Here is a 12526-nt window from a genome sequence, read left to right on the forward strand (position 1 = left end):
GTTTGACAGCTTCGCTGTCGCCGCCGATGAAATGTGACGGCAGGGTTGACTCCAGTTGGCAGCACTGCCCCCGGAACCCATCGAAAGGCTGAGACGACTTGATATACCAACTAAGGTGAAATTCCACAAATTACGCTGGTTTAGAAAAAGTTTTACACACATTTTCTTCCATCTTTATGCTGAGGCGTATCGAGGATACAAAACAGTTACTAAACGCGGCTGCACAACAAGCAAGGAAGCAGTTCACCCGGACGGTTCACCGGCATGAATCGAAAGCGAACGAAACGTAAACACGAGCCACTGTTATTGTTTACCGGAAGCATCACACGCTTATCAATTAACAAACGTTTTCGATCATGTGCGTAGCCGACACACCGTCTACGGACGAAACCAGCTGGATGGTGGATTGATAATCACCGATTCCGGCGTTTCATAGATGGGAACGCTGGAGCTGCAGAAAAAAGGTCGACGATGACAGGGCACGACGATATCATCATGTGATCACAACGGGAAATGTTTATTCCCTCGTCCCTATCACTATATCAGTACGTTTTTGTAGCTTGCCCCAATCGGCGCCTTTGCACGGGGCTTGTAAATGGCGAATTTCAACTGGATGCCAAATGAGGTAGGGATACTGCCCACGGTGTTCATTCCGTTTCCAGCTGCAACCGTCCTTTTTGGCTTTCGTCGTTAGATTCTGGAGCTTATATTCGAAAATCTAGATTTTCGAACGCGTCGAAACCTGTCGCTAGTCTGTCGCCGGTGGAACAGCGTGTTGCTCTCGGAACGATTCATCGAACGGCGTGTGCTACTGGCGATCGACGGAAATCGTCCACTCAATGTGAAACATCTGGTGCTGGAACGACGTTATCCCAACGTGAAGCTACAGTTCGACAGTCGGTGTAGCAATGAGACGTTTAAAGCATTGCGAGTCTTTCTTCCAGTGTGCGTTCCAGCACCGACCTTCCTGTGCCTGCACATCCAATGGAACGACCCGCGGTGGACGGCTCTGTGTGAAGATCAGTTGCTGAATCTTCGAACGGTGACGACGCTCCATCTGATCGGCAGCTGCAAAGCGGATCCCCGGGGACCGATGCCCCTACAGATGGATGAGTTGCGTACGCTCAAACTGGAAGTGATCGCCGTCGATGGATTGTCGTTGTTGATGGCACCGAAACTATCCAACCTTTCTGTGTGGGTACAGTCGGAGCGACACGTTGAACTATTGCGGCAATTTATCACCCAACTTCACACGCTGCGCATCGTGTTCGATGCAAAAGAAAGCTTCTCCTTCTATCGCCTCGACTTATCCAACCTGCGTCGTCTGGCGATTGATCGTCGCTTTAAAGGGATGACCAAGAGCGAGCAGAACGCCAGCATAGCATTCTTCCGCCGGTTAGTTCATCTACGCGAACTCGACCTGATCGTAAAGTTTATCGACAGCTACGTGTTGCATTCGATGTTCGATAAGCTGACGCAGCTGGAACAATTATCACTCCAGGTGTCCGAAGGTACGATCGAGCTGGTGCACATCGCCAAACTAACGCATCTTAAACGCTTGCGGGTCGGTGCCTCGAGAATCAATCTGCAGCAGGCAGCGTTGCCGGCCCTGCGAACTCTGGTTCTCGGTTCGCCCGTGTTGGAAACAGGCACGTACCTCGAGGGAATCGAGTGCTTAATGGCCTTTACCAGGCTACACTCCTTGTCGTTGGTCAATGTTAAAATCTATCCAGAAGTACTACAACTCACACCAACGTACGCAGTTGAACGGATGCTGCTTTCCAACTATCGCAGGGTAACAGTTGCTTGAGGACTATGGTTTGTAGGTCAAGTAGCGTCCCATTCAGTATGTTTGCATTTTTAGCTGGAGGAAACGCACTTGCTGATCTTCGTAAAACGGTTTCCTGCCCTCCGCTGGCTCAGGATCAGCCACTGCCATGGTGTACACCACCGAGAGATAGATAAGTTGAAGCGAACCCTACCGAGGCTAGCTGTCGCCTACGACGAGGCAAAAAGTGATCGAGTTTAAAAGGCCGCACAGAAGGATGTATTTGCTCGTTACCAGATTTCATGTAGACAGAAAAGAATGCATTAATTTATTCTTACCTACAAATACAAAGAGCAGCTATGCATATACTTAGATGTCCAATATTGAGGATAAACTGTGAAACAAATAGAAAGCGGACTTGAATCGGATCATCGCTTTGACCCCCGCTGTTGAGGTGAAACATCATCCAGACTCAACTCCCGGCAGACGGCCTTCGTGACGGTCGTTACGAGACCAAACTCTTCCAGGTCTTGAATTTGCTCCTTCAGGTTGGGAACTGCATTGTTGGCGATCAACTAAAATATGTTTTTTCACAAAAAATCATTGATGGAGCAATACAAAAGAATGTAATCGTAATCGCAAATACCTTTTTCAGGGCTTCCTTTTGATCGTGTTCGGCAAAACCAATCAATACCGCGGCCATGTTGACTCGATTCACGTTCACACACACATCCGCAATCTCCAGCAGGTTCAAACGAGACGATATCGGACACTTTTGCATCATCACGAGTGAGCGGGCCAACATTGCGTCCTCTGCAAGGGACTGTTCGCGGCTGGCGCTACGGAATGGTTCCTTGATCAGCAGCTCCCACGCCATTCGGAAGCCGTCGATAGCGAACAGCTGTCGTTTCGCAGTAACGATGTCGATAAGGCCGCTCAGATGTCCCACCATCCCGAGCCGTGCCATCTGCTTGAGAATGCCGTTCCAAATCTGCGGTATGTAGATATTGTACCCGATGCAAATCAGAGCCAGCACCTCAAGACCTTTCGGATTGGTGGCGTGCGATTGCCACAGCATTTTGAGCAGCGCCATTTTGTCTGTTTCCTCAAATTTCTGAATCGAAAGATTGTTGAGCCCGAGCGACTTCAACAGATGGACGCATTTGAGTGCCGTGTAGCGCTGCTGCGTAAAGAACGTCTGATACGGGTTGCAATTCGCATCCACGAGCTTACTGAAGCACTGGTAAATCTGCAGCTGTTTGCCAATGTCCGACGAACTATCGGCGCCAGAATTAAGCTGGGCTACCAGAAACTCGATACTCTTCGTCCGCTCCCAGCTGCTGAGAATGTAGTACGCTCGCTTCATGTAGTCCTGCACGGAGGCGTCATCGTTCTGGCTTCCTTGCGACACGTTGTGATCGTCGTACAGCGTTTCCTCGAGCATTCCATTGAAATCGTCGGCGGATTCAGCGCCACCATGGCTACCGCCGAAAATGGTTATCCATTTCTGCAGCAACATCGTTTGGATCGCTTCCACGTCGAGGTCGTACAGTTTACCGACAACTTTGACCAGCTCGTTCACCTTCACCTTCTGGAAGCAGGACTCGCTGTACAGGGCTTGGATTAGTTCCTGTGGGTTGCGCACGAGCTGGAACTGTTTCTCTTCCGTGACACCGCTTTGTTGGAGTAGTTGTTGCGTCTTCAACACTGGATACTTGCGCAATATTTTGTCCAACTTTTCCTTTGCCTCCGGAACGGTGACAAGTTCGGTTTCGTGCTTCCGGGCGAACTGATAGCAAGCGTGAGCGGCATTAACCTGATCCTCTCCGTCCGACGCGTTGCAAGTTATGTAGTACAGGATTATCAGCTTAGAAGAGCGATCCCTTACACTGTCCACGATGCGCAGTATCTGAAACGTGTCGGTGATGGTTCAAATTAGAGAAAAGTCGATTGGACGCAAGCAAGACTATCACTTACCGATTGCAGGAAAGCTTTATTTTTACGCTGATAACACTCGCTGTGTTGGCTTTTTTCCTTGTTCTGTATCTTGTACTCATTGATCGAGTTTACTACCGCCGATTTGCAGAAGTAATCGTTCATTTCGTCGCAATCTAAACCTTCGAGCGCTGACTTCATCTTTACCAGCACCAGCAGCTTCTGGTAGTTGTCAATCGCGATGTCCTCCTTCAGCAGCACCTTCAGCGGTTGGCGTACGATCAGCATGAACGGGTAGCGATACTTGGCAATGTCTGGAAGCATTTCGCCATCTGGGTGCATCCGCATCCACGCCTCCTGCTCTAGATGGCCTGGCCGATGACGTCGCCGGCCGGTGAGATTTTCCTTCATAAACATCAGTATATTGCGCCACATACCGATCTCGTCGGTGAGCTCACTGAATTGGGCCAGTATGTCGAAGATGCAGAAAAATTGCTCGTAAAAGTAACCGTTTGCCTCTTCCATGAACTTGGTGAGCTTGGAACATAGCAGCACTGCGTTTTCGATTTCGGCCAGGTGCGCTGCTAGGCGCTCTAGCATTCCTTCGGGCTTATCCTGTACGAGAACCTGCTCGCGACCATACTCATCGGCGCAAACGGTGAATGAGGGTTCCTGCTGGCTGAAGAAGGTCAGTATCTGCGAGACCAGCATCTGCTGGTAGTCCCAGCTAAATGCGTCGCTCATCTTGCGCAGTAACTCCACGCCGATCACCTTGTGCTTCAGCTCTTTCATAAGATCAGCCTGCGAGTGGAAGATAAAGGATTTCTTCAACTTCAGGGATGGATCGAGCTTGCACAGCTCGTGGAAGAGCGTGTATCGCTGGAGCTGGTTGCGCTCCTCAACTGCCCTCGCTTCCTGACCGATGGTGACGTAATAGAACTCCAGTAGAGTGTGTAGGGAAACTCTCTGCGATTCGTTCGTCAAATTCGTGCGCAAGTACTCGACGCAAGCATCCCGATTTTGACATGTGAACAGCGTCATGATGGCGCCTAGGAAGTTGCGACAAAATAGAAGAACGTTGAAGAATGAATGAAGAGTGAGGTTGCATGATGAGATGAAAGATAATCGTAATTACTCACTGTCGTAGATCGGCTCCTTCTGTGAGAGCAGATACTTGATTCCTTTTCGATAAATGTTCTCCGCGTATGGTACTGGTATCGTCAACCCAATGGCCGGTTGGTAGGACATTAACAGATGGACCAGAGCCAGCACCGGTGGATACTGTTTGGAACGGATCAGATGATCGAGCGTGTTTTGGAATGCAGTTGCCACCGTTGCTTCATCCTGCAGAGGACCCATTATCAAGTGCAGCAAGTGCCCAAAAGTGGTACGTGCCTCTCGCGAACGTTCGTTAGCGGTCTCCGGCTTCAGCCGACAGAGCATAAGTTGTAATGCAAACCCGATGCACTTGATGATCGTTTCCTGCTCCTGTACCTGCTGGATCTGTGGAACAGTGACGTAGTCAAAGTCTTCGTTGACCACATCGAACGCGGACAGAGATTCACGTTTCATTTTGTCTTTCGCGCACAAATCGTTTCCGTTGATGCCATTCGAGTCGCCTGTTTCTTGGAAAAGCTTTTCGTACACTGAATTGAATACCGTTTCCGGCACGCCGATCCGCTTCTGTCGTTTATTTTCCAGCGCACCGATTGGGTAGCAGCGAACACCAATTTGAATCCAGCGTAAGAGCTCCAGTTGAATGGACGCTTCTGTCCCCGACACGTTTCGGCTCTCGTAAAGCAGCTCACGGCAAACGGGAAACGTGAGAGGATCTTCAACGCATCTCGAGTATTCATGTAGCATGCGTATCTGTTGCGCTAGAAGCAGCGAAACGATCCGGTGCACTGATCGGAAGCTGCCGGCTTGTTGTAAATCCGTCACATCTGGAAGCTGTATCGCTAGGAGGCAACTCATGTGAACATTATCAAGTAGAACCATTAACTCGTACATGCTGTCCAGTAGATTATAATCGAGGTAGGAAGAAAGCCGACGTACGGCTCCAAGAAGCAGATCGAGGAACTGATCACGATTCGATCTGATTTTCGAAAGAATAAACCTAATGCCCGAAACAAGCAATTTGGCGCGGTCTGCGGCATTGTTTAGACTTTGGAGATCCACGGCCAGCTCGAACTCGATGCGAAGCTGCATGATGTGACCAATTTGTTGAATGTCTTGCTGCTGCTCCTCGTCCGCTCGATGCTTGAGCATCTGCAGCGTTTCCAGGTAGGCCATCGCAAGGTTTGTAGAGATTCTCCCCCCATCCACCATGCGCTGTGAAAGACAAGCTTATTAGATTTCACGCTCACCATGATGCCACTGAATCAAGCTTCTTACAATCATCATGCCAATGGACCCTCGGCAACAGCGAACTTTTCGCTTCTCGTCCAGCCCATCCAGATATTCGGCGGCCACGATCGCTTCACCCGCTTCGGCCAGCTTTGCAATTACGTTCAGATCAGTTGTAAACGTCAGTCCCGGGTTGATCCGCACGATCGTTGCGATATCGACCAGCATATCGGGTAGATGCAGTTTTAATACACGTAGCACAAGCAGTCTCGGATCGTACGGTGCCTTAACGCTCCAGCCGTACTTTATCTGCAAACACTTCATGGTTTGCATGTTTTTGGCCATTACAATTTCCTCCGCGACCGGATGATCGCAGATAGCGTACTTCATAAGTGAGGCGATGGTGGCTGGCCATGGGACGGGTGCGGCCTTCAGAATCGCCAGCACCGTTTCCATTTGCTGCTGCTCGTCGTACAGCAGTTCAACCAGCGTGATGCACCGTTGATCCCAGAAGCTGCTGTACTGGTTGTTGAGAAGAAACCGGATGTAGGAGACGATCTGCTGATAAAGGTTCGACTCTTTGCCGACGAAGAATTTGCACAGAAACTCGGTGACGATGCGGCTCAGCAGATTGAGTGGAGTGATTTGCAGCAAACGAAAAGCGGTACTTTCGATGTCCTCGTCGATGTAGCAATCGAGATTCGCCAGAAGGTTGAACTTTTGCTTAAGTGTGACGAGATCTCTGAGGGCGCTCGCTATTCTGTGCAGTTCGTCCATGTTGCTGTTATACTGCAGTCGCAGATCATCGATCAAGGGGAAATGCACGTCTGCCAATATCTTGATTACATCCTCGACGAACGTTAAGCCCACCATCGGCCAGCTGGGTAGCTTTTGAAACGATTTCGCTTTCTCGATGATGTACTCCACGAGAAGCTGCATCATTTGCGGATGATGGTGCAAAATGGGACCGACAAAGTGCAGCAACCACTGGACGATGTGCAGCGGTGATGTTTCTTTCGGAATTCGGGCCAGCAGTGCGGCCACTTTGACTTCGTCCAGCTGCGGCAGGATGCAAGCAATGTGCCGGGACCAGATCAGGCAGGCAGCGTCCATATCCTTCTGGAAGAGTTCGGTGCAGAGTTGCGGAAGGTTGTCGTGGTACACAAACTGCTGCCAGTCCTGATCAATACCCAGTGGGTCGATCAGTTTGAGCGTTTCGATACGCAGCACCTGCTCGTTGATCTCAATGACCGATTCCATTGTTAGGTCCTGTGAAAGTCGTTTCAAAGAATGAATTGTCAATCATTTTCCCGGATCTTCGAAGTAGTAAAGCTGTTGTAAAATCAAACATTGCATTACAAACCTCGGCTGGGGTCACTTTCGTGAGCAAAAATTGCAGGAACCGTTTCTTCAGGTTCCTGTCGTTGATCGGAGCATCACGTATGCTATTGAGAAACGCCACATCGTTTACGTGCGCCAATGCCGCCATCAGCTTGTGGAATTTGTCTTCAACATTCCCTGATGCGAGGTTTAACAACAGCAACTTAGCGCGCGCTTGGTGCACGAGCTGAACGTCGAGTTCAAACTGTCGAGCAAATACTTCGGCCTCGTCTAACCGCCCTATCTTGATAAGCTTCACCAGTCGTTGCGACGGATCGGTTTCCGACAGAATCTTCAGCTCGAACTCTTGCACCACGGGCTCACGGTGCGTTTGCCCGACGATATAATAGATGTTGGCCGAATTTTTTGGCTGCTGCACAAGCCACGTATGCTCAGGCATTTCCATTTCCTGCTTCAGCTCCATCGCTACGGAATAGAAAGTCACAGTTGCGTTGAAAGACAAAAGTTGAAACAAAGATGAGTTGTTGTCCCAAAGTTGTCCGTTACTTACAAGGAAAGTTAACAATCTTCATCAATTTTCGACCATTTGCGTCCGCCTTTGTAATGATGAGCATTTCGATTACATTCGCCGAAGCCTCCAGAATCACCAGATCGTCGATTCGGAACGTGTACGGGAGCTCGGAGAAGAACTTGGACATTGGGCATATCTCAATAATTTGGCCACTGTGCGTGAGGGCAAAGCTAACAACGGTAATATGAATTAGTAATCCACGGTATGCTTCGATGTTCGCTGCGTTCACTTACTTGAAGTTCATCAAAGTATACATCTTCTTTACGCCATCGTACTCCGGTTTCAGCTGCACCTTTTCGACGTTATCCCCGCGGTAAAAGCACAACATTTCCGTGTTTGCCGCGACAATCAACGGATTCGGTGACGATTCTTCGCGACGCACAAGAATGAAACAGTTAATCGGATCCAGAAACTGCTTGCCCAGAAGTCGGTCACAGCTGGTACAGTTGGGGAAGGCGCCGCTCCATGACTCCTGCTCAAGGTTGATTTTTGCGATGTGCTCCTCAATCTTCGCCTCTTTGACCACCACACGATACAGCGAACCGCGCGCCGTTTGAATAACGTAGTTCCCGTTGCCTTCATCGGAAATTCCAGCAAAGCATCGACCATCTGCGTTCCCTGCATCGCTCGGATCGATTTGGCTGTTGAAAGTCAGTGTTTGCGTTATTCTCATCAAACTCATTCCGATGGCTACGATACGTACAACGAGAATAAGTTGATGCCGTTTATGTGCAGCCCAATGATCGTGCCATCGCACAAGCCACATACGATGATGTTGCCACTCGCGGACACGGCGATCGCCTCCACCGGGTGAGTAACGTCGACAAAGTTTCCATCATTGCACCGCTTCTCGTCCGGGTACAGGATCAGTGCGTTGTCGATCGATATGATAAGCCGCCCGTTCTGAAGAATCCCGTTGATGTTTGGAGTTTTCACCACCTGCAATTGCGAGCGGAAAGCACTGGTTGAGCAATGTTATTCGGTTGCAAAACGTGTCCGTGGCGTCGCACCGTTTTCTCGCTTTTGATTCGCAGCAAACCGTTCGTACAAAATTCACCAACGATGGATTCATCGATGGTTGAAACAGGTTCAAGACAAGACCACATAGTTTACCGGCGAACAAAATAAGTTAAATGTTTGAATCAGTTGAACGAAAATCGGAACTCGGAACAAACGCTGTGAACTTTGGGGAACCGCTAACTGCTGTTGACTGTTGCGCCTTTTTGAGCTTGAATGTTTTGACAGCTTAACGTTTTACTGCGCAAGACGTAAGGATGAATTGCTGAATGACTGAGCACACAGTCGCGCGGATGACAGACAAACGTCAGTTTCGCAATACGTTGCTGAATTCGTCGAAATTGAATTTGATGGTTTTCTTCGCATTTTGAATGAAAGCAAAGAAAGGGAGGATTCGATTCGTTGTCGCTGCTTTAATGCATTATTTGAAGTAAGATAGGCGTATTTCTAAATACTATCAACACCGGCATTCACACCGACCGGCTTCTGCCTTACCAACCAACGCCCAAACAGTGAACCCGCCTTAACTGCCATTGTTGATATGCATTGTTCATGAATTTACTATTGCGCCAGCATCTGAGCGAACGATTTTTTCTCATTTCCGTCCACGTCGTCCTCGTCTGCAGTGGGTGACTATTTTTACCAACCCGCAGTCACTGACCTAGGACGGTACGAAACGGTTTTCCGAACGGATGGGTTTTCAGCGCGCAAACAACCTTCGGGTAGCGCGAAGCTGAATGAAACCCGACGACGCACGTGCTGGTTTGCTCGTGTACTACTAGCAAGTTCGCGGTTGGCTCGGCGTTCCAGTTACTCGCAAACTTTTGTCCGGAACGGATGTCGTAGTGGAACGACGCTCACGGTTCACGGTTCGTGCAGTGCATAACCCACTCTCGGTGCAAGTGCAAGCGTGCAACCGAAGAAAGTTGATCTGCGTGCGTCGTGAGTAGGGAGAACTGTTTTATTCGACGTTGTCGCATTGGTTGGCTTTAGGTCGTCAATGGCGTCGTAGTAGACGGGACTTTATGGTTCGCTACACGCCGAACGGGTTTGTGGTTTTTCGTTGGTTAGCGCAGCGATGATGGCCGTAGTAGTGCCGAAGTGATGTGATGACAGTTTTCTTTCACCTTCACGGCTACCGGTTTACACTAAGGGGTGCTCAGTGTTTGTACTACCTTTCGGAGACACACTCAGCACCGGTTTGAGGCCGGCCGGATGTTGCGGATCCGATCAGCAGCGGGTATTTAATAGCCGGCCATTCTGGAGTTCGAAGAATGGTTGGACTGTTTGTTTTTATTGTAAAACACAACCAGCTCAAACCAGCTGAGGGGGACAAGGAAGATAGACAGAAAAAGGCCGTAGTAAATACAAAATGTCGCACAAGTCGCTGAAATGTCATAGAACGAGTCCCGGTCCGGTCGTGTGTGGTGCGTGCGTTTGGCTGTTTTGTGATGATATTTATAAATAAAATACCTTGCTATTAGCGGCGATGGTGTGCACGGAGGGACGCGTAGGTTATTGACGCCAACGGGGTGATTTCCTTTTTTCCTCGTCCACCGTTTCTAAGCCACATGGCCAATGGGTCGGCGTCCGGTGCGTGATTTTCCTCGGCACTCGTTTCGGTTTAGTTTTCCATCCGTCGCCAGAGCTGATCTCGATGTCGACGATCATGGCGTTTACTTTCGTTTTTGCGTGTGCGGCGTGTTCTAGTTTTGTAATTCTCAGCGCCGGGAGCGATCGCGTTTGATCGCGATTGTGCTTACGTTTGATTTTTTTCTTTCTTGTTTCCGGCAGTTTCTTCAGAGTAGAAGATCGCGCCTGAATTCCGTTAGTCCTGTAGCGTGGTGGCGTGTCGAGTATTGAAACGTCATCGGTGGACGGCGATAGGAGCTGAGTAGTGACAAATAGTAAGTGCAATGCAATGTGTCACGAAGAACAGGAAACAGCTTCAAATACCCTTTCTCGCTCAAGTGTAGTGGACACTGTGCAGTGTCAATAGATGAAGTCTGTATAATTTGTTACACAGTGAAGAAAAATATGTGATGTGAAAAGGGAATCGTGTGATAGTGTCCTGAAATGTTTGGCTGCTTACAAATGGCAGAATAGAAAATGAGATGCTGTGAAGAGAAGTGTGAAGCAGAATAATTCGATTTGAGCAACTAGCCTGGGCTGATTCTCCGGAAAGTTTTCCTGTCAAGTAAGCTCTAAAGAATCAAATAAGGACAATTGCGCTTATGGGTTTTTGATGCCTTCGCTTCTAAGAGCGATCGATTAAAATTTTATAACGCTTCTCAACAAAACCACAGCGCTTCTGACGATGAAAGAAATGAAAGTTTACAAAGTTTGCCTCAGATAGGAGCCTCCGACAGTGGCACTGATGGAACCGCAAGCCGTCTATTAGGCCACCACTTTAGGCCCTCCGATGGCCCGTCCGATCCGTTATCTACGACCGGTCATCGGCGGCGCAACATAGCGCCGGGTGACCGACAGTCTGTCCTGCCGATATGGTTGCCTCTTTTATTGCATGAATAACCGATAATGCCGGAATGCGTGGCGTCGTCGTCGTAAAAATCCAGCCGGTTGCAAATCATTAGTAACAGCTGTCGAAACGAGCGGGGTCAATCCGGGTGGCAAAAAATCGCCACTCGCAGGCCTCAGCGGCACGGTAATTAGTAAGTTTCTGGCTGGTAGCAATTCAAACCCGCCGTGGCCACCATTTTATTGGCGTTGGGGTTGGCGTGTTGCAACCGATAGCGAAATTGTGAATAATTTCGGAAGAAAACGCAGGAGTTTTATGGTGTCTTAGCGAATGCGCCAAATTGATGGCTATTGATGGCTTGATGGCAGTTTTATTGACCCTCACGCTGATTCTCGATTTGTGATTTTATTAGGGACGCTCTTTTTATTTCCGCTAGTTCCTCTTGCTGTTGATTCAACGTAACTATTTTTTAACAATTTTTTAAAGATTCTTTTAAAATGCATTCCAAATTAAATTGTCCTTATTCAAAGCCTTATTTTTATAACTAACCGCTTAGTAACGTCTGTGTGGTCGAGTGTCTTTCGATTTGCGGTTTCTTTCTGCCGCCTCGCAGATTGTTGCCCAATTCGGCTATCACCGCGAACACTGAAATTACATGATAAATGTGGTCACTCGAGGAGATTTTGCTTTCGCTCACTCACCCAACCGGGTTGTGGGGCTGCGAAGCTGGTCCAGCGGGGTCCTTAGGTTCCCGTGTGCCGTACTAACGAGCAAGTATGCGAAACCGCCCAAAAGAAAACCTCGATCAAATATCAGGACGTTAAACAACAAAAACCAGTAACCGGCCGAAGTGCCCCGAAACAGTCGGTCGCGTGCGAAACTGCTCGAAATCGTATATGTTCGTTTTGTTTTTCGTTCTGTTTCGTATTGAATTTTCGTTTTGCCATACCGGTTTTCGGGCATGAATGAATCAGCCGACCGGCCAGATTCGGGCGAACGGTTTTTGGCGTGATGTAACGCACCCCTCGGATTGATAATGCTCTGGGATGGGATGCTTCGAAAGCATTGA

The 12526-nt window shown here is 48.9% G+C and overlaps 2 protein-coding genes across 3 annotated transcripts; one reads left to right on the plus strand and one right to left on the minus strand.

Annotated features, from left to right (window-relative positions):
* Positions 1-116: 116 nt before the first annotated feature.
* On the plus strand, positions 117-2303 carry LOC131214868 (uncharacterized). Of its 2 annotated transcripts, XM_058209196.1 has the most exons (4): positions 117-286; positions 367-625; positions 695-1795; positions 1865-2303. In XM_058209196.1, the coding sequence occupies exons 2-4, from the start codon at positions 596-598 to the stop codon at positions 2027-2029; spliced, it is 1296 nt and encodes a 431-aa protein (XP_058065179.1). In that variant the 5' UTR covers positions 117-286; positions 367-595; the 3' UTR covers positions 2030-2303. The 2 variants fall into 2 exon arrangements, with proteins under 2 accessions (XP_058065179.1, XP_058065180.1); XM_058209197.1 differs by having other exon boundaries at positions 117-625; positions 1848-2025.
* Positions 2197-9067, minus strand: LOC131215200 (kinetochore-associated protein 1). Its single transcript, XM_058209588.1, has 10 exons — positions 8972-9067; positions 8665-8900; positions 8195-8602; positions 7941-8131; positions 7413-7855; positions 6098-7318; positions 4843-6034; positions 3746-4752; positions 2415-3677; positions 2197-2343 (listed from the first exon to the last, which is right to left on the minus strand). The coding sequence occupies exons 1-10, from the start codon at positions 9065-9067 to the stop codon at positions 2197-2199; spliced, it is 6204 nt and encodes a 2067-aa protein (XP_058065571.1).
* Positions 9068-12526: the final 3459 nt, after the last annotated feature.

Source organism: Anopheles bellator, chromosome 1 (assembly GCF_943735745.2).
Source record: "Anopheles bellator chromosome 1, idAnoBellAS_SP24_06.2, whole genome shotgun sequence".
Taxonomy (NCBI): Eukaryota; Metazoa; Arthropoda; class Insecta; order Diptera; family Culicidae; genus Anopheles; species Anopheles bellator.